At 52.3% G+C, this 20,895-nt stretch overlaps 1 protein-coding gene across 3 annotated transcripts in view; it reads right to left on the bottom strand.

The window, feature by feature from the left end:
• LOC139383816 (alpha-actinin-1) overlaps nt 1-20,895 on the bottom strand; it is a 169,896-nt gene that overhangs the window by 6,141 nt on the left and 142,860 nt on the right. For 2 of the 3 annotated variants that reach the window (XM_071128386.1, XM_071128388.1), the window contains 3 exons: nt 19,541-19,720; nt 15,659-15,805; nt 9,940-10,020 (listed from right to left, as the gene is read on the bottom strand). In XM_071128386.1, coding sequence (XP_070984487.1) covers nt 9,940-10,020; nt 15,659-15,805; nt 19,541-19,720 — 408 coding nt within the window. The remainder of the gene's footprint in view (nt 1-9,939; nt 10,021-15,658; nt 15,806-19,540; nt 19,721-20,895) is intronic. The other variant, XM_071128387.1, reaches the window with a different exon arrangement.

Raw genomic sequence — 20,895 nt, 5'->3', positions numbered from 1 at the left:
GGGAGGAGTAGAGGTGGTTAGAGGAGAGTAGAGGTGGTTAGAGGAGAGTAGAGGGAGGAGTAGAGGTGGTTAGAGGAGAGTAGAGGGAGGAGTAGAGGTGGTTAGAGGAGAGTAGAGGGAGGTAGGGGGAATAGAGGTGGTTAGAGGGGAGTAGAGAGAGGTAGGGGGAGTAGAGGTGGTTAGAGGGGAGTAGAGAGAGGTAGGGGGAGTAGAGGTGGTTAGAGGGGAGTAGAGGTGGTTAGAGGGGAGTAGAGAGAGGTAGGGGGGGTAGAGGTGGTTAGAGGAGAGTAGAGAGAGGTAGGGGGAGTAGAGGTGGTTAGAGGGGAGTAGAGGTGGTTAGAGGGGAGTAGAGAGAGGTAGGGGGGGTAGAGGTGGTTAGAGGAGAGTAGAGAGAGGTCGGGGGAGTAGAGGTGGTTAGAGGAGAGTAGAGGGAGGAGTAGAGGTGGTTAGAGGAGAGTAGAAGGAGGAGTAGAGGTGGTTAGAGGAGAGTAGAGGGAGGTAGGGGGAGTAGAGGTGGTTAGAGGAGAGTAGAGGGAGGAGTAGAGGTGGTTAGAGGTGAGTAGAGGGAGGTAGGGGGAGTAGAGGTGGTTAGAGGAGAGTAGAGAGAGGTAGGGGGAGTAGAGGTGGTTAGAGGAGAGTAGAGGGAGGAGTAGAGGTGGTTAGAGGAGAGTAGAGGTGGTTAGAGGAGAGTAGAGGGAGGAGTAGAGGTGGTTAGAGGAGAGTAGAGGGAGGTAGGGGGAGTAGAGGTGGTTAGAGGAGAGTAGAGGGAGGAGTAGAGGTGGTTAGAGGAGAGTAGAGGGAGGAGTAGAGGTGGTTAGAGGAGAGTAGAGGGAGGTAGGGGGAGTAGAGGTGGTTAGAGGAGAGTAGAGGGAGGAGTAGAGGTGGTTAGAGGAGAGTAGAGGGAGGAGTAGAGGTGGTTAGAGGAGAGTAGAGGGAGGTAGGGGGAGTAGAGGTGGTTAGAGGAGAGTAGAGGGAGGAGTAGAGGTGGTTAGAGGAGAGTAGAGGGAGGAGTAGAGGTGGTTAGAGGAGAGTAGAGGGAGGTAGGGGGAGTAGAGGGAGGTAGGGGGAGTAGAGGGAGGTAGGGGGGGAGTAGAGGGAGGTAGGGGGGAGTAGAGGGAGGAGTAGAGGTGGTTAGAGGAGAGTAGAGGGAGGAGTAGAGGTGGTTAGAGGAGAGTAGAGGGAGGAGTAGAGGTGGTTAGAGGAGAGTAGAGGGAGGTAGGGGGAGTAGAGAGAGGTAGGGGGGAGTAGAGGGAGGTAGGGGGGAGTAGAGAGAGGTAGAGGGGTAGAGGTGGTTAGAGGAGAGTAGAGGGAGGTAGGGGGGAGTAGAGGGAGGTAGGGGGGAGTAGAGAGAGGTAGAGGGGTAGAGGTGGTTAGAGGAGAGTAGAGGGAGGAGTAGAGGTGGTTAGAGGAGAGTAGAGGGAGGAGTAGAGGTGGTTAGAGGAGAGCAGAGGGAGGTAGGGGGAGTAGAGGTGGTTAGAGGGGAGTAGAGAGAGGTAGGGGGAGTAGAGGTGGTTAGAGGGGAGTAGAGAGAGGTAGGGGGAGTAGAGGTGGTTAGAGGGGAGTAGAGGTGGTTAGAGGGGAGTAGAGAGAGGTAGGGGGGTAGAGGTGGTTAGAGGAGAGTAGAGAGAGGTAGGGGGAGTAGAGGTGGTTAGAGGGGAGTAGAGGTGGTTAGAGGGGAGTAGAGAGAGGTAGGGGGGGTAGAGGTGGTTAGAGGAGAGTAGAGAGAGGTAGGGGGAGTAGAGGTGGTTAGAGGAGAGTAGAGGGAGGAGTAGAGGTGGTTAGAGGAGAGTAGAGGGAGGAGTAGAGGTGGTTAGAGGAGAGTAGAGGGAGGTAGGGGGAGTAGAGGTGGTTAGAGGAGAGTAGAGGGAGGAGTAGAGGTGGTTAGAGGTGAGTAGAGGGAGGTAGGGGGAGTAGAGGTGGTTAGAGGAGAGTAGAGAGAGGTAGGGGGAGTAGAGGTGGTTAGAGGAGAGTAGAGGGAGGAGTAGAGGTGGTTAGAGGAGAGTAGAGGTGGTTAGAGGAGAGTAGAGGGAGGAGTAGAGGTGGTTAGAGGAGAGTAGAGGGAGGTAGGGGGAGTAGAGGTGGTTAGAGGAGAGTAGAGGGAGGAGTAGAGGTGGTTAGAGGAGAGTAGAGGGAGGAGTAGAGGTGGTTAGAGGAGAGTAGAGGGAGGTAGGGGGAGTAGAGGTGGTTAGAGGAGAGTAGAGGGAGGAGTAGAGGTGGTTAGAGGAGAGTAGAGGGAGGAGTAGAGGTGGTTAGAGGAGAGTAGAGGGAGGTAGGGGGAGTAGAGGTGGTTAGAGGAGAGTAGAGGGAGGAGTAGAGGTGGTTAGAGGAGAGTAGAGGGAGGAGTAGAGGTGGTTAGAGGAGAGTAGAGGGAGGTAGGGGGAGTAGAGGGAGGTAGGGGGGAGTAGAGGGAGGTAGGGGGGGAGTAGAGGGAGGTAGGGGGGAGTAGAGGGAGGAGTAGAGGTGGTTAGAGGAGAGTAGAGGGAGGAGTAGAGGTGGTTAGAGGAGAGTAGAGGGAGGAGTAGAGGTGGTTAGAGGAGAGTAGAGGGAGGTAGGGGGAGTAGAGAGAGGTAGGGGGGAGTAGAGGGAGGTAGGGGGGAGTAGAGAGAGGTAGAGGGGTAGAGGTGGTTAGAGGAGAGTAGAGGGAGGTAGGGGGGAGTAGAGGGAGGTAGGGGGGAGTAGAGAGAGGTAGAGGGGTAGAGGTGGTTAGAGGAGAGTAGAGGGAGGTAGGGGGGGAGTAGAGGTGGTTAGAGGAGAGTAGAGGGAGGTAGGGGGAGTAGAGGTGGTTAGAGGAGAGTAGAGGGAGGTAGGGGGGAGTAGAGGGAGGTAGGGGGGAGTAGAGAGAGGTAGAGGGGTAGAGGTGGTTAGAGGAGAGTAGAGGGAGGTAGGGGGGGAGTAGAGGTGGTTAGAGGAGAGTAGAGGGAGGAGTAGAGGTGGTTAGAGGAGAGTAGAGGGAGGTAGGGGGGGAGTAGAGGGAGGTAGGGGGGAGTAGAGAGAGGTAGAGGGGTAGAGGTGGTTAGAGGAGAGTAGAGGGAGGAGTAGAGGTGGTTAGAGGAGAGTAGAGGGAGGAGTAGAGGTGGTTAGAGGAGAGTAGAGGGAGGAGTAGAGGTGGTTAGAGGAGAGTAGAGGGAGGAGTAGAGGTGGTTAGAGGAGAGTAGAGGGAGGAGTAGAGGTGGTTAGAGGAGAGTAGAGGGAGGAGTAGAGGTGGTTAGAGGAGAGTAGAGGGAGGAGTAGAGGTGGTTAGAGGAGAGTAGAGGGAGGAGTAGAGGTGGTTAGAGGAGAGTAGAGGGAGGAGTAGAGGTGGTTAGAGGTGAGTAGAGGGAGGTAGGGGGAGTAGAGGTGGTTAGAGGAGAGTAGAGAGAGGTAGGGGGAGTAGAGGTGGTTAGAGGAGAGTAGAGGGAGGAGTAGAGGTGGTTAGAGGAGAGTAGAGGTGGTTAGAGGAGAGTAGAGGGAGGAGTAGAGGTGGTTAGAGGAGAGTAGAGGGAGGTAGGGGGAGTAGAGGTGGTTAGAGGAGAGTAGAGGGAGGAGTAGAGGTGGTTAGAGGAGAGTAGAGGGAGGAGTAGAGGTGGTTAGAGGAGAGTAGAGGGAGGTAGGGGGAGTAGAGGTGGTTAGAGGAGAGTAGAGGGAGGAGTAGAGGTGGTTAGAGGAGAGTAGAGGGAGGAGTAGAGGTGGTTAGAGGAGAGTAGAGGGAGGTAGGGGGAGTAGAGGTGGTTAGAGGAGAGTAGAGGGAGGAGTAGAGGTGGTTAGAGGAGAGTAGAGGGAGGAGTAGAGGTGGTTAGAGGAGAGTAGAGGGAGGTAGGGGGAGTAGAGGGAGGTAGGGGGAGTAGAGGGAGGTAGGGGGGGAGTAGAGGGAGGTAGGGGGGAGTAGAGGGAGGAGTAGAGGTGGTTAGAGGAGAGTAGAGGGAGGAGTAGAGGTGGTTAGAGGAGAGTAGAGGGAGGAGTAGAGGTGGTTAGAGGAGAGTAGAGGGAGGTAGGGGGAGTAGAGAGAGGTAGGGGGGAGTAGAGGGAGGTAGGGGGGAGTAGAGAGAGGTAGAGGGGTAGAGGTGGTTAGAGGAGAGTAGAGGGAGGTAGGGGGGAGTAGAGGGAGGTAGGGGGGAGTAGAGAGAGGTAGAGGGGTAGAGGTGGTTAGAGGAGAGTAGAGGGAGGAGTAGAGGTGGTTAGAGGAGAGTAGAGGGAGGAGTAGAGGTGGTTAGAGGAGAGTAGAGGGAGGTAGGGGGAGTAGAGGTGGTTAGAGGGGAGTAGAGAGAGGTAGGGGGAGTAGAGGTGGTTAGAGGGGAGTAGAGAGAGGTAGGGGGAGTAGAGGTGGTTAGAGGGGAGTAGAGGTGGTTAGAGGGGAGTAGAGAGAGGTAGGGGGGGTAGAGGTGGTTAGAGGAGAGTAGAGAGAGGTAGGGGGAGTAGAGGTGGTTAGAGGGGAGTAGAGGTGGTTAGAGGGGAGTAGAGAGAGGTAGGGGGGGTAGAGGTGGTTAGAGGAGAGTAGAGAGAGGTAGGGGGAGTAGAGGTGGTTAGAGGAGAGTAGAGGGAGGAGTAGAGGTGGTTAGAGGAGAGTAGAGGGAGGAGTAGAGGTGGTTAGAGGAGAGTAGAGGGAGGTAGGGGGAGTAGAGGTGGTTAGAGGAGAGTAGAGGGAGGAGTAGAGGTGGTTAGAGGTGAGTAGAGGGAGGTAGGGGGAGTAGAGGTGGTTAGAGGAGAGTAGAGAGAGGTAGGGGGAGTAGAGGTGGTTAGAGGAGAGTAGAGGGAGGAGTAGAGGTGGTTAGAGGAGAGTAGAGGTGGTTAGAGGAGAGTAGAGGGAGGAGTAGAGGTGGTTAGAGGAGAGTAGAGGGAGGTAGGGGGAGTAGAGGTGGTTAGAGGAGAGTAGAGGGAGGAGTAGAGGTGGTTAGAGGAGAGTAGAGGGAGGAGTAGAGGTGGTTAGAGGAGAGTAGAGGGAGGTAGGGGGAGTAGAGGTGGTTAGAGGAGAGTAGAGGGAGGAGTAGAGGTGGTTAGAGGAGAGTAGAGGGAGGAGTAGAGGTGGTTAGAGGAGAGTAGAGGGAGGTAGGGGGAGTAGAGGTGGTTAGAGGAGAGTAGAGGGAGGAGTAGAGGTGGTTAGAGGAGAGTAGAGGGAGGAGTAGAGGTGGTTAGAGGAGAGTAGAGGGAGGTAGGGGGAGTAGAGGGAGGTAGGGGGGAGTAGAGGGAGGTAGGGGGGGAGTAGAGGGAGGTAGGGGGGAGTAGAGGGAGGAGTAGAGGTGGTTAGAGGAGAGTAGAGGGAGGAGTAGAGGTGGTTAGAGGAGAGTAGAGGGAGGAGTAGAGGTGGTTAGAGGAGAGTAGAGGGAGGTAGGGGGAGTAGAGAGAGGTAGGGGGGAGTAGAGGGAGGTAGGGGGGAGTAGAGAGAGGTAGAGGGGTAGAGGTGGTTAGAGGAGAGTAGAGGGAGGTAGGGGGGAGTAGAGGGAGGTAGGGGGGAGTAGAGAGAGGTAGAGGGGTAGAGGTGGTTAGAGGAGAGTAGAGGGAGGTAGGGGGGGAGTAGAGGTGGTTAGAGGAGAGTAGAGGGAGGTAGGGGGAGTAGAGGTGGTTAGAGGAGAGTAGAGGGAGGTAGGGGGGAGTAGAGGGAGGTAGGGGGGAGTAGAGAGAGGTAGAGGGGTAGAGGTGGTTAGAGGAGAGTAGAGGGAGGTAGGGGGGGAGTAGAGGTGGTTAGAGGAGAGTAGAGGGAGGAGTAGAGGTGGTTAGAGGAGAGTAGAGGGAGGTAGGGGGGGAGTAGAGGGAGGTAGGGGGGAGTAGAGAGAGGTAGAGGGGTAGAGGTGGTTAGAGGAGAGTAGAGGGAGGAGTAGAGGTGGTTAGAGGAGAGTAGAGGGAGGAGTAGAGGTGGTTAGAGGAGAGTAGAGGGAGGAGTAGAGGTGGTTAGAGGAGAGTAGAGGGAGGAGTAGAGGTGGTTAGAGGAGAGTAGAGGGAGGAGTAGAGGTGGTTAGAGGAGAGTAGAGGGAGGAGTAGAGGTGGTTAGAGGAGAGTAGAGGGAGGAGTAGAGGTGGTTAGAGGAGAGTAGAGGGAGGAGTAGAGGTGGTTAGAGGAGAGTAGAGGGAGGAGTAGAGGTGGTTAGAGGAGAGTAGAGGGAGGTAGGGGGGGAGTAGAGGGAGGTAGGGGGGAGTAGAGAGAGGTAGAGGGGTAGAGGTGGTTAGAGGAGAGTAGAGGGAGGAGTAGAGGTGGTTAGAGGAGAGTAGAGGGAGGAGTAGAGGTGGTTAGAGGAGAGTAGAGGGAGGAGTAGAGGTGGTTAGAGGAGAGTAGAGGGAGGAGTAGAGGTGGTTAGAGGAGAGTAGAGGGAGGTAGGGGGAGTAGAGGTGGTTAGAGGAGAGTAGAGGGAGGAGTAGAGGTGGTTAGAGGAGAGTAGAGGGAGGAGTAGAGGTGGTTAGAGGAGAGTAGAGGGAGGAGTAGAGGTGGTTAGAGGAGAGTAGAGGGAGGTAGGGGGAGTAGAGGTGGTTAGAGGAGAGTAGAGGGAGGAGTAGAGGTGGTTAGAGGAGAGTAGAGGGAGGAGTAGAGGTGGTTAGAGGAGAGTAGAGGGAGGTAGGGGGAGTAGAGGTGGTTAGAGGAGAGTAGAGGGAGGAGTAGAGGTGGTTAGAGGAGAGTAGAGGGAGGAGTAGAGGTGGTTAGAGGAGAGTAGAGGGAGGTAGGGGGAGTAGAGAGAGGTAGGGGGGAGTAGAGGGAGGTAGGGGGGAGTAGAGAGAGGTAGAGGGGTAGAGGTGGTTAGAGGAGAGTAGAGGGAGGTAGGGGGGAGTAGAGGGAGGTAGGGGGGAGTAGAGAGAGGTAGAGGGGTAGAGGTGGTTAGAGGAGAGTAGAGGGAGGTAGGGGGGGGTAGAGGTGGTTAGAGGAGAGTAGAGGGAGGTAGGGGGAGTAGAGGTGGTTAGAGGAGAGTAGAGGGAGTTAGGGGGGAGTAGAGGGAGGTAGGGGGGAGTAGAGAGAGGTAGAGGGGTAGAGGTGGTTAGAGGAGAGTAGAGGGAGGTAGGGGGGGAGTAGAGGTGGTTAGAGGAGAGTAGAGGGAGGAGTAGAGGTGGTTAGAGGAGAGTAGAGGGAGGTAGGGGGGGAGTAGAGGGAGGTAGGGGGGAGTAGAGAGAGGTAGAGGGGTAGAGGTGGTTAGAGGAGAGTAGAGGGAGGAGTAGAGGTGGTTAGAGGAGAGTAGAGGGAGGAGTAGAGGTGGTTAGAGGAGAGTAGAGGGAGGAGTAGAGGTGGTTAGAGGAGAGTAGAGGGAGGAGTAGAGGTGGTTAGAGGAGAGTAGAGGGAGGTCGGGGGAGTAGAGGTGGTTAGTGGCGAGTAGAGGGAGGAGTAGAGGTGGTTAGAGGAGAGTAGAGGGAGGAGTAGAGGTGGTTAGAGGAGAGTAGAGGGAGGAGTAGAGGTGGTTAGAGGAGAGTAGAGGGAGGAGTAGAGGTGGTTAGAGGAGAGTAGAGGGAGGTAGGGGGGGAGTAGAGGGAGGTAGGGGGGAGTAGAGAGAGGTAGAGGGGTAGAGGTGGTTAGAGGAGAGTAGAGGGAGGAGTAGAGGTGGTTAGAGGAGAGTAGAGGGAGGAGTAGAGGTGGTTAGAGGAGAGTATAGGGAGGAGTAGAGGTGGTTAGAGGAGAGTAGAGGGAGGAGTAGAGGTGGTTAGAGGAGAGTAGAGGGAGGTAGGGGGAGTAGAGGTGGTTAGAGGAGAGTAGAGGGAGGAGTAGAGGTGGTTAGAGGAGAGTAGAGGGAGGAGTAGAGGTGGTTAGAGGAGAGTAGAGGGAGGAGTAGAGGTGGTTAGAGGAGAGTAGAGGGAGGAGTAGAGGTGGTTAGAGGAGAGTAGAGGGAGGTAGGGGGGGAGTAGAGGGAGGTAGGGGGGAGTAGAGAGAGGTAGAGGGGTAGAGGTGGTTAGAGGAGAGTAGAGGGAGGAGTAGAGGTGGTTAGAGGAGAGTAGAGGGAGGAGTAGAGGTGGTTAGAGGAGAGTAGAGGGAGGAGTAGAGGTGGTTAGAGGAGAGTAGAGGGAGGAGTAGAGGTGGTTAGAGGAGAGTAGAGGGAGGTAGGGGGAGTAGAGGTGGTTAGAGGAGAGTAGAGGGAGGAGTAGAGGTGGTTAGAGGAGAGTAGAGGGAGGAGTAGAGGTGGTTAGAGGAGAGTAGAGGGAGGTAGGGGGAGTAGAGGTGGTTAGAGGAGAGTAGAGGGAGGAGTAGAGGTGGTTAGAGGAGAGTAGAGGGAGGAGTAGAGGTGGTTAGAGGAGAGTAGGGGGAGGTAGGGGGAGTAGAGGTGGTTAGAGGAGAGTAGAGGTGGTTAGAGGAGAGTAGAGGGAGGTAGGGGGGGAGTAGAGGGAGGTAGGGGGGAGTAGAGAGAGGTAGAGGGGTAGAGGTGGTTAGAGGAGAGTAGAGGGAGGTAGGGGGGAGTAGAGGGAGGTAGGGGGGAGTAGAGAGAGGTGGGGGGAGTAGAGAGAGGTGGGGGGAGTAGAGAGAGGTAGAGGGGTAGAGGTGGTTAGAGGAGAGTAGAGGGAGGGGGAGTAGAGGGAGGTAGGGGGGAGTAGAGAGAGGTAGGGGGGAGTAGAGAGGTAGAGGAGAGTAGAGAGAGGTAGAGGAGAGTAGAGGGAGGTAGGGGAGGGTAGAGAGAGGTAGAGGGGAGTAGAGAGAGGTAGAGGGGAGTAGAGAGGTAGAGGGGAGTAGAGAGAGGTAGAGGGGAGTAGAGAGAGGTAGAGGGGAGTAGAGAGAGGTAGGGGGGAGTAGAGGGAGGTAGGGGGGAGTAGAGGGAGGTAGGGGGAAGTAGAGGGAGGTAGGGGGGAGTAGAGGGAGGTAGGGGGGAGTAGAGGGAGGTAAGGGGGAGTAGAGAGAGGTAGAGGGGGTTAGAGAGGTAGAGGGGAGTAGAGAGGTAGAGGGGAGTTGAGGGAGGTAGGGGGAGTAGAGGTAGGTAGGGGGGAGTAGAGGGAGGTAGGGGGGAGTAGAGGGAGGTAGGGGGGAGTAGAGGGAGGTAAGGGGGAGTAGAGAGAGGTAGAGGGGGTTAGAGAGGTAGAGGGGAGTAGAGAGGTAGAGGGGAGTACAGAGGTAGAGGGGAGTTGAGGGAGGTAGAGGGGAGTAGAGAGGTAGAGGAGAGTAGAGGGAGGTAGAGGAGAGTAGAGGGAGGTAGGGGGGAGTAGAGTGGTAGAGGGGAGTAGAGTGGTAGAGGGGAGTAGAGAGAGGTAGAGGGGAGTAGAGAGGTAGAGGGGAGTAGAGAGAGGTAGAGGAGAGTAGAGGGAGGTAGGGGGGAGTAGAGAGGTAGAGGGGAGTAGAGAGAGGTAGAGGAGAGTAGAGGGAGGTAGGGGGGAGTAGAGAGGTAGAGGGGAGTAGAGGGAGGTAGGGGGGAGTAGAGAGGTAGAGGGGAGTAGAGGGAGGTAGAGGGGAGTAGAGGGAGGTAGAGGGGAGTAGAGAGGTAGAGGGGAGTAGAGGGAGGTAGGGGGGAGTAGAGAGGTAGAGGGGAGTAGAGAGAGGTAGAGGAGAGTAGAGGGAGGTAGGGGGGAGTAGAGAGGTAGAGGGGAGTAGAGGGAGGTAGGGGGGAGTAGAGAGGTAGAGGGGAGTAGAGGGAGGTAGAGGGGAGTAGAGGGAGGTAGAGGGGAGTAGAGAGGTAGAGGGGAGTAGAGAGAGGTAGGGGGGAGTAGAGGGAGGTAGAGGGGAGTAGAGAGGTAGAGGGGAGTAGAGAGGTAGAGGGGAGTAGAGGGAGGTAGGGGGGAGTAGAGAGGTAGAGGGGAGTAGAGGGAGGTAGAGGGGAGTAGAGAGGTAGAGGGGAGTAGAGAGAGGTAGGGGGGAGTAGAGGGAGGTAGAGGGGAGTAGAGAGGTAGAGGGGAGTAGAGAGGTAGAGGGGAGTAGAGAGAGGTAGAGGGGAGTAGAGAGGTAGAGGGAAGTAGAGGGAGGTAGAGGGGAGTAGAGAGAGGTAGAGGGGAGTAGAGAGGTAGAGGGGAGTAGAGAGGTAGAGGGAAGTAGAGGAAGAAAGAGAACAAAACAAACCAACATTGTTAACCTCAGTACCTGTGCATCGTTGGCTATATCGAAGCCCAGGCTGATCAGGCAGGCCTTGAACTCCTCAGCCCCCAGAGTGCCTGAGTGGTCCTAGGGTGTCAGGTGCGGTGGGGGTGCCAACCAGGTGTGCCAGGTACCAAAGGCCAGGTGAGTGTGGGCCAGGTGCATGTGAAGTGGGGGTGGGCAGGAGGAGCAGGGTGGATTGGAGAGGGTGGGTGTGCGTCATGCAGAGGGAGAGGGGGTAGGGGTGGATGGTTGATAAGGGGTTGGGGTGGATGGTTGATAAGGGGTTGGGGATGGGGGGGGTTGGTTGATAAGGGGTTGGGGATGGGGGGGTTGGTTGATAAGGGGTTGGGGGTAGGAGGGGATGGTTGATAAGGGGTTGGGGGTAGGAGGGGATGGTTGATAAGGGGTTGGGGATGGGGGGGTTGATAAGGGGTTGGAGATAGGAGGGGATGGTTGATAAGGGGTTGGGGGTGGGTTGGATGGTTGATAAGGGGTTGGGGATGGGGGGTTGGTTGATAAGGTGTTGGGGATGGGGGGGTTGATAAGGGGTTGGGGATTGTTGATATGGGGTTGGAGATGGGGGGGTTGATAAGGGGTTGGAGATGGTTGATAAGGGGTTGGGGATGGGGGGGTTGATAAGGGGTTGGGGATGGGGGGGTTGATAAGGGGTTGGAGATAGGAGGGGATGGTTGATAAGGGGTTGGGGGTAGGGGTGGATGGTTGATAAGGGGATGGGGATGGGGGGGGTTGGGGATGGGGGGGTTGGAGATAGGAGGGGATGGTTGATAAGGGGTTGGGGGTAGGAGGGGATGGTTGATAAGGGGTTGGGGGTAGGGGTGGATGGTTGATAAGGGGTTGGGGATGGGGGGTTGGTTGATAAGGTGTTGGGGATGGGGGGGTTGATAAGGGGTTGGGGATTGTTGATATGGGGTTGGAGATGGGGGGGTTGATAAGGGGTTGGAGATGGTTGATAAGGGGTTGGGGATGGGGGGGTTGATAAGGGGTTGGGGAAGGGGGGTTGATAAGGGGTTGGAGATAGGAGGGGATGGTTGATAAGGGGTTGGGGGTAGGGGTGGATGGTTGATAAGGGGATGGGGATAGGAGGGGATGGTTGATAAGGGGTTGGGGGTAGGGGTGGATGGTTGATAAGGGGATGGGGATGGGGGGGTTGATAAGGGGTTGGGGATGGGGGGTTGATAAGGGGTTGGGGATGGGGGGGTTGATAAGGGGTTGGGGATGGGGGGGTTGATAAGGGGTTGGGGATTGTTGATAAGGGGTTGAGATGGGGGGGGTTGATAAGGGGTTGGGGATGGGGGGGTTGATAAGGGGTTGGGGATTGTTGATAAGGGGTTGAGATGGGGGGGTTGATAAGGGGTTGGAGATGGTTGATAAGGGGTTGGGGATGGGGGGGTTGATAAGGGGTTGGGGATAGGAGGGGATGGTTGATAAGGGGTTGGGGATGGTTGATAAGGGGTTGGGGATAGGAGGGGATGGTTGATAAGGGGTTGGGGATGGTTGATAAGGGGTTGGGGATAGGAGGGGATGGTTGATAAGGGGTTGGGGATAGGAGGGGATGGTTGATAAGGGGTTGGGGATGGTTGATAAGGGGTTGGGACCATGCACAAGAAGAGACAGAAAACACAACAGTGCCAAACATTAGGACCTGAGGTGAGGTGCTGTGTCATATGGAGGCATTCAGAGCTGTTAGGTGCAGTGTGGCCAGCAGACTATAGTAGACAGTACGAGGTATCATTCATTTCACATCATATACAGTAACACAGTGTTTCCCAAACTTGGTCCCGGGGTCCCCAAAGGGGGGCACATTTTGTTTTTTTTGCCCTAGCACTATACAGCTGATTCAATTAATGATGAGTTGATTCAGCTGTGTAGTGCTAGGGCAAAAACCAAAACGCCCCCCCCCCCCCCTCAGGGTTCCCTGGGACTGAGCTTGGGTACATAGCACCACATAGGTTAAATAGCAATAGGGGACTATATTATTCAAACTGGGGTGGGGGGGTCCACAGAGGTACTGCAGGGGGGTCCACAGAGGTACTTCAGGGGGGTCCACATAATTATTTTATAACATGTTTTTTTATTTAGGAATAGGCCTATCGCTAGTAACAACAGAATAAACAAAAAAGTAGATTATTTTATTTTATCCTAATGGAAATTACACTCACTGACCACAATTACATCCACATGTTTTCATGCGTAAAAGACAGAGGAGATGGAATTAGGACGTTTTCGGGTACAATTTTATAAATGCCGACAGATAAAAATTGATTATGCGAGAAATGGCGGTGGAAATGCCTTGCATAGCACAATAATTGATATAATAATAATGAATATTGAAGTACATTCACGAGATGATGTGATGTGTTTGGGGGTTCTTCCTCCACTATGATGTCGTAGAAACCATGTTCATTAGGCTACAGATTAACTCGGGTGTTATCACAGGGTGGTAAAAGTTCACAGTCCTAACCTTTATTCTTCTTATTGTGGTGACCGTGGTGACCGTGGTGACCATGACGATCGATGCTTGACTGCCGTTTGACCAAAAAATTCAAAAAAAAAAAAATATATATATCTCTCTCTCATCCATAATAATCTAATCATGTTGACTAGCCTACCCTCACGAGTGGCGCAGATGTCTAAGGCACTGCATTTCAGTGCTAAAGGCGTCACTAAAGACCCTGGTTCGATCCCCGGGCTGTATCACAACCGGCCGTGATCGGGAGTCCCATAGGGCGGCGCACAATTGGCACAGGGTCATCCGGGTTTGGTCGGGGGAAAGCCGTCATTGTAAATAAGAATTTGGTCTTGGCTCATCATGTAGACTAGTCTATCAGGGTAGCCTAGTGGTTAGAGCGTTGGACTAGTAACCGGAAGGTTGCAAGATCAAATCCCCGAGCTGACAAGGTACAAATCTGTCGTTCTGCCCCTGAACAAGGAAGTTAACCCACTGTTCCTAGACCGTCATTCTGAACTGACTTGCCTGGTTAAATACTGTATCTGTGAGCTGTTGGCTAGAGGGCATGTGCCAAGATCAGAGTAGGTATTATTGCGAGAAAAAAAAAACTATTGGTAGAGTTGAAAGTGGATTTATTTTTCATTCGGCGTGTACTAACTATGTCACTATGTACTCTGATGCACTGTATCTGTAACGAGTCTTGTTTGGCTGAAACACACCACTGCTGGGAACATTTCTATTTTTCTTTAATCAGGATTTTACAATATTAGCATGAAAATCTGTCGCCAATTGGACGGAAACCTAGCTATTGGAGTGAATTACAATTACTGACAGTAGATTTTTAGAAAAAGCACCCACGAGCAGGGCCGGCCCTGCCAATATGCAACATAACACTCAGGGCCCGGAGGCTGCTAGGGGGACCCAGACAAACAGCCAATATATATTTTGGTAACATATGATCGGTTTTGCCTGGGCGGGGGTCCCTGGGTCACCGGTTTGCCTGGACGGGGCTCCCTGGGTCAACGGTTTGCCTGGGCGGGGGTCACCAGTTTGCCTGGGCGGGGTCCCTGGGTCACCGGTTTGCCTGGGCGGGGGTCACCGGGTTGCCTGGGCAGGGGTCACCGGGTTGCCTGGGCGGGGGTCACCGGGTTGCCTGGGCGGGGGTCACCGGGTTGCCTGGGCGGGGGTCACCGGGTTGCCTGGGCGGGGGTCACCGGGTTGCCTGGGCGAGGGTCACCGGGTTGCCTGGGCGGGGGTCACCGGGTTGCCTGGGCGGGGCTCCCTGGGTCACAGCCATTTTTCATGGGAAAAGTTCCCCTATATATTTTTATCCACAAAGAGAAAGACACCACCCCTAAAAAAGGCTTTGTAAATGCTCTCTCTCGTCAGTGCAGTAGGACTAAGGTAAAGTCTCATCTCCTCTCTCTCGTCAGTGCAGTAGGACTAAGGTAAAGTCTCATCTCCTCTCTCTCGTCAGTGCAGTAGGACTAAGGTAAAGTCTCATCTCCTCTCTCTCGTCAGTGCAGTAGGACTAAGGTAAAGTCTCATCTCCTCTCTCACGTCAGTGCAGTAGGACTAAGGTAAAGTCTCATCTCCTCTCTCTCGTCAGTGCAGTAGGACTAAGGTAAAGTCTCATTTCCTCTCTCTCGTCAGTGCAGTAGGACTAAGGTAAAGTCTCATCTCCTCTCTCTCGTCAGTGCAGTAGGACTAAGGTAAAGTCTCATCTCCTCTCTCTCGTCAGTGCAGTAGGACTAAGGTAAAGTCTCATCTCCTCTCTCTCGACAGTGCAGTAGGACTAAGGTAAAGTCTCATCTCCTCTCTCACGTCAGTGCAGTAGGACTAAGGTAAAGTCTCATCTCCTCTCTCACGTCAGTGCAGTAGGACTAAGGTAAAGTCTCATCTCCTCTCTCACGTCAGTGCAGTAGGACTAAGGTAAAGTCTCATCTCCTCTCTCACGTCAGTGCAGTAGGACTAAGGTAAAGTCTCATCTCCTCTCTCTCGTCAGTGCAGTAGGACTAAGGTAAAGTCTCATCTCCTCTCTCTCGTCAGTGCAGTAGGACTAAGGTAAAGTCTAATTTCCTCTCTCTCGTCAGTGCAGTAGGACTAAGGTAAAGTCTCATCTCCTCTCTCTCATCAGTGCAGTAGGACTAAGGTAAAGTCTCATCTCCTCTCTCTCGTCAGTGCAGTAGGACTAAGGTAAAGTCTCTGGGACATAATGTATCATATACTCTCTCTCGTCAGTGCAGTAGGACTAAGGTAAAGTCTCTGGGACATAATGTATCATCTCCTCTCTTTCATCAGTGCAGTAGGACTAAGGTAAAGTATCTGGGACATAATGTATCATCTCCTCTCTCTCGTCAGTGCAGTAGGACTAAGGTAAAGTCTCTGGGACATAATGTATCATCTCCTCTCTCTCGTCAGTGCAGTAGGACTAAGGTAACGTCTCATCTCCTCTCTCTCGTCAGTGCAGTAGGACTAAGGTAAAGTCTCATCTCCTTTCTCTCGACAGTGCAGTAGGACTAAGGTAAAGTCTCATCTCCTTTCTCTCGACAGTGCAGTAGGACTAAGGTAAAGTCTCTGGGACATAATGTATCATCTCCTCTCTCTCGTCAGTGCAGTAGGACTAAGGTAAAGTCTCATCTCCTCTCTCTGGTCAGTGCAGTAGGACTAAGGTAAAGTCTCATCTCCTCTCTCTCGTCAGTGCAGTAGGACTCAGGTAAAAGTCTCTGGGACACGTATCATCTCCTTTCTCTTCATCAACAGATATGGTAAAGTTAGATTAGTTCAAACACCACTATCGATGTTATCAGTTGGTCCTGGTTGATTATCTACATGATGCACGTCCTGTAGTTTGTTAGTGCCACTATGAGAGGAATAACATGGTTCAATGACCCAACAAACGATCCTCCGTCCACCTCAACCTCCTCGCTTTGCTCATGCGGCCTAAATATGTGTAAAACACATCGTCCATAACGATTTTCAGATCCGTACTATTCAGTAGTTAGGCAATATGAGTGTACTGTACAGTATATGTGACCTAAAACAGTCTAACCCCCCCCCCCACAGCACCTCTTCCTCCCTGGACGGTCTCTTCTCTGTGAAACTGACCCTGAAACAGTCTACCCCCCCCCCTCCCCCCACAGCACCTCTTCCTCCCTGTACGGTCTCTTCTCTGTGGAACTGATCCTGAAACGTCTAACCCCCCCACAGCACCTCTTCCTCCCTGTACGGTCTCTTCTCTGTGAAACTGACCCTGTCGAAGTGGTTGAAGGAGGCTCTGAACTCGTTCATCTGGTCCTGGCTGATGCCCTTGGCATCCCGCGTCAGAATCTGGTTCTCGATCTCGTTGATGGTTCTGGCGATGGTGGTCAGGAGCTGCTCCCAGCCCACACGGATATGCTGCAGGGAGGACAAGAGAGGGAGAGGAGGAGAGAGGGAGAGGAGGAGAGAGAGGAAAGAGAGAAACAGATAGACAGGTAGAGAGAGGGGAAGAGAGAGAGGGAGAGGAGGAGAGAGAGGAAAGAGAGAAACAGATAGACAGGTAGAGAGAGGGGAAGAGAGAGAGGGAGAGGAGGAGAGAGAGGAAAGAGAGAAACAGATAGACAGGTAGAGAGAGGGGAAGAGAGAGAGGGAGAGGAGGAGAGAGAGGAAAGAGAGAAACAGATAGACAGGTAGAGAGAGGGGAAGAGAGAGAGGGAGAGGAGGAGAGAGAGGAAAGAGAGAAACAGATAGACAGGTAGAGAGAGGGGAAGAGAGAGAGGGAGAGGAGGAGAGAGAGGAAAGAGAGAAACAGATAGACAGGTAGAGAGAGGGGAAGAGAGAGAGGGAGAGGAGGAGAGAGAGGAAAGAGAGAAACAGATAGACAGGTAGAGAGAGGGGAAGAGAGAGAGGGAGAGGAGGAGAGAGAGGAAAGAGAGAAACAGATAGACAGGTAGAGAGAGGGGAAGAGAGAGAGGGAGAGGAGGAGAGAGAGGAAAGAGAGAAACAGATAGACAGGTAGAGAGAGGGGAAGAGAGAGAGGGAGAGGAGGAGAGAGAGGAAAGAGAGAAACAGATAGACAGGTAGAGAGAGGGGAAGAGAGAGAGGGAGAGGAGGAGAGAGGGAGAGGAGGAGAGAGAGGAAAGAGAGAAACAGATAGACAGGTAGAGAGAGGGGAAGAGAGAGAGGGAGAGGAGGAGAGAGGGAGAGGAGGAGAGAGAGGAAAGAGAGAAACAGATAGACAGGTAGAGAGAGGGGAAGAGAGAGAGGGAGAGGAGGAGAGAGAGGAAAGAGAGAAACAGATAGACAGGTAGAGAGAGAGGGAGAGGAGGAGAGAGGGAGAGGAGGAGAGAGGGAGAGGAGGAGAGAGGGAGAGGAGGAGAGAGAGGAAAGAGAGAAACAGATAGACAGGTAGAGAGAGGGGAAGAGAGAGAGGGAGAGGAGGAGAGAGAGGAAAGAGAGAAACAGATAGACAGGTAGAGAGAGGGGAAGAGAGAGAGGGAGAGGAGGAGAGAGGGAGAGGAGGAGAGAGGGAGAGGAGGAGAGAGAGGAAAGAGAGAAACAGATAGACAGGTAGAGAGAGGGGAAGAGAGAGAGGGAGAGGAGGAGAGAGAGGAAAGAGAGAAACAGATAGACAGGTAGAGAGAGGGGAAGAGAGAGAGGGAGAGGAGGAGAGAGGGAGAGGAGGAGAGAGGGAGAGGAGGAGAGAGAGGAAAGAGAGAAACAGATAGACAGGTAGAGAGAGGGGAAGAGAGAGAGGGAGAGGAGGAGAGAGAGGAAAGAGAGAAACAGATAGACAGGTAGAGAGAGGGGAAGAGAGAGAGGGAGAGGAGGAGAGAGGGAGAGGAGGAGAGAGGGAGAGGAGGAGAGAGAGGAAAGAGAGAAACAGATAGACAGGTAGAGAGAGGGGAAGAGAGAGAGGGAGAGGAGGAGAGAGAGGAAAGAGAGAAACAGATAGACAGGTAGAGAGAGGGGAAGAGAGAGAGGGAGAGGAGGAGAGAGAGGAAAGAGAGAAACAGATAGACAGGTAGAGAGAGGGGAAGAGAGAGGGAGAAAATTGAATTGAAAGAAAGAAGTTGAGACACCAAGAAGTTTGAAGATGGTCGTCGTAAGATCAGATCATCTATTCTATACCACGTGTACCCTCTCTTGGGATCTGTAACGATCAACTTGTACCCTCTCTTGGGATCTGTAACGATCAACTTGTACCCTCTCTTGGGATCTGTAACGGTGATCTGTAAAGATCAACTTGTACCCTCTCTTGGGATCTGTAACGGTCAACTTGTACCCTCTCTTGGGATCTGTAGCGGTGATCTGTAAAGATCAACTTGTACCCTCTCTTGGGATCTGTAACGGTGATCAGTAAAGATCAACTTGTACCCTCTCTTGGGATCTGTAACGGTGATCAGTAAAGATCAACTTGTACCCTCTCTTGGGATCTGTAACGGTGATCAGTAAAGATCAACTTGTACCCTCTCTTGGGATCTGTAACGGTGATCAGTAAAGATCAACTTGTACCCTCTCTTGGGATCTGTAAAGATCAACTTGTACCCTCTCTTGGGATCTGTAACGGTGATCAGTAAAGATCAACTTGTACCCTCTCTTGGGATCTGTAACGGTGATCAGTAAAGATCAACTTGTACCCTCTCTTGGGATCTGTAAAGATCAACTTGTACCCTCTCTTGGGATCTGTAAAGATCAACTTGTACCCTCTCTTGGGATCTGTAACGGTGATCAGTAAAGATCAACTTGTACCCTCTCTTGGGATCTGTAACGGTGATCAGTAAAGATCAACTTGTACCCTCTCTTGGGATCTGTAACGGTGATCAGTAAAGATCAACTTGTACCCTCTCTTGGGATCTGTAACGGTGATCAGTAAAGATCAACTTGTACCCTCTCTTGGGATCTGTAACGGTGATCAGTAAAGATCAACTTGTACCCTCTCTTGGGATCTGTAACGGTGATCAGTAAAGATCAACTTGTACCCTCTCTTGGGATCTGTAAAGATCAACTTGTACCCTCTCTTGGGATCTGTAACGGTGATCAGTAAAGATCAACTTGTACCCTCTCTTGGGATCTGTAACGGTGATCAGTAAAGATCAACTTGTACCCTCTCTTGGGATCTGTAAAGATCAACTTGTACCCTCTCTTGGGATCTGTAAAGATCAACTTGTACCCTCTCTTGGGATCTGTAACGGTGATCAGTAAAGATCAACTTGTACCCTCTCTTGGGATCTGTAACGGTGATCAGTAAAGATCAACTTGTACCCTCTCTTGGGATCTGTAACGGTGATCAGTAAAGATCAACTTGTACCCTCTCTTGGGATCTGTAGCGGTGATCTGTAAAGATCAACTTGTACCCTCTCTTGGGATCTGTAGCGGTGATCTGTAAAGATCAACTTGTACCCTCTCTTGGGATCTGTAGCGATGATCAGTAAAGATCAACTTGTACCCTCTCTTGGGATCTGTAGCGGTGATCTGTAAAGATCAACTTGTACCCTCTCTTGGGATCTGTAGCGATGATCAGTAAAGATCAACTTGTACCCTCTCTTGGGATCTGTAAAGATCAACTTGTACCCTCTCTTGGGATCTGTAAAGATCAACTTGTACCCTCTCTTGGGATCTGTAGCGGTGATCTGTAAAGATCAACTTGTACCCTCTCTTGGGATCTGTAGCTGTGAACAGTAAAGATCAACTTGTACCCTCTCTTGGGATCTGTAGCGGTGATCAGTAAATATCAACTTGTACTCTCTCTTGGGATCTGTAAAGATCAACTTGTACCCTCTCTTGGGATCTGTAAAGATCAACTTGTACCCTCTCTTGGGATCTGTAGCGGTGATCAGTAAAGATCAACTTGTACCCTCTCTTGGGATTTGTAGCGGTGATCAGTAAAGATCAACTTGTACCCTCTCTTGAGATCTGTAAAGATCAACGTGTACCCTATCTTGGGATCTGTATCGGTGATCAGTAAAGATCAACTTGTACCCTCTCTTGGGATCTGTAGCGGTGATCAGTAAAGATCAACTTGTACCCTCTCTTGGGATCTGTTGGACTTCTATTTCTTTCCATTACCTTCCATGATGTAGTTGATGCGCTTGTTGTGTGCTACTTACAGTAAATCCATAGTGTATTGTTATGTAGATGTGCGCTTCTCACCTCCATGGTATAGTTGGTGTGTTTGTTGTCGAAGATCAGAGCTTCCTGAATCAGCTGGTGGTCTCCCTCCAATTGGTCGATCTTTGGCTTGTAGTTAACGATGTTCTTCTCGTATTGGCGGAGGTGGGTCAGCTGATCCTCCAGGGTTCCATGCATCTCGATAGAGATACGACCAATCTCCTGCAGAGAGAGAAACACAGGGAGGAGAAGAGGGAGGAGAATACATGAGGAGAAGGTGAGTCAAGACCTACTGGAAAGAATGTTTGAATTAGATTGTGAATAGAAACAGGCGTGAGAACACAAACAAAACTGTTTTTGAGGATGACAGGGGTGATACGATTGAGGATGACAGGGGTGATACGATTAAGGATGACAGGGGTGATACGATTGAGGATGACAGGGGTGATACGATTGAGGATGACAGGGGTGATACGATTGAGGATGACAGGGGTGATACGGTTAAGAATGACAGGGGTGATACGATTGAGGATGACAGGGGTGATACGATTAAGGATGACAGGGGTGATACGATTGAGGATGACAGGGGTGATACGATTGAGGATGACAGGGGTGATACGGTTAAGAATGACAGGGGTGATACGGTTAAGAATGACAGGGGTGATACGATTGAGGATGACAGGGGTGATACGATTGAGGATGACAGGGGTGATACGGTTAAGAATGAGGATGACAGGGGTGATACGATTGAGGATGACAGGGGTGATACGATTGAGGATGACAGGGGTGATACGATTGAGGATGACAGGGGTGATACGATTGAGGATGACAGGGGTGATACGATTGAGGATGACAGGGGTGATACGATTGAGGATGACAGGGGTGATACGGTTAAGAATGACAGGGGTGATACAGTTAAGAATGACAGGGGTGATACGGTTAAGAATGACAGGGGTGATACGATTGAGGATGACAGGGGTGATACGATTGAGGATGACAGGCGTGATAAAAGTTGTGGTCTGAATCCAAGAGTCTTTGACACTTACAACTCTACCAGTTCTGGTCTGTCCAGTACCAACTCTACCAGTTCTGTTCTGTCCAGTACCAACTCTACCTGTTCTGTTCTGTCCAGTACCAACTCGACCTGTTCTGTCCAGTACAAAATCGACCTGTTCTGTCCAGTACAAACTCGACCTGTTCTGTCCAGTACAAACTCGACCTGTTCTGTCCAGTACAAACTCGACCTGTTCTGTCCAGTACAAACTCGACCTGTTCTGTCCAGTACAAACTCGACCTGTTCTGTCCAGTACAAACTCGACCTGTTCTGTCCAGTACAAACTCTACCTGTTCTGTCCAGTACAAACTCTACCTGTTCTGTCCAGTACAAACTCTACCTG

This window comes from Oncorhynchus clarkii, chromosome 25 (genome assembly GCF_045791955.1).
Source record: "Oncorhynchus clarkii lewisi isolate Uvic-CL-2024 chromosome 25, UVic_Ocla_1.0, whole genome shotgun sequence".
Classification (NCBI taxonomy): Eukaryota; Metazoa; Chordata; class Actinopteri; order Salmoniformes; family Salmonidae; genus Oncorhynchus; species Oncorhynchus clarkii.
Note: the sequence above shows the minus strand (reverse complement) of the source record. Positions and strands in the feature narration are given on the sequence as shown.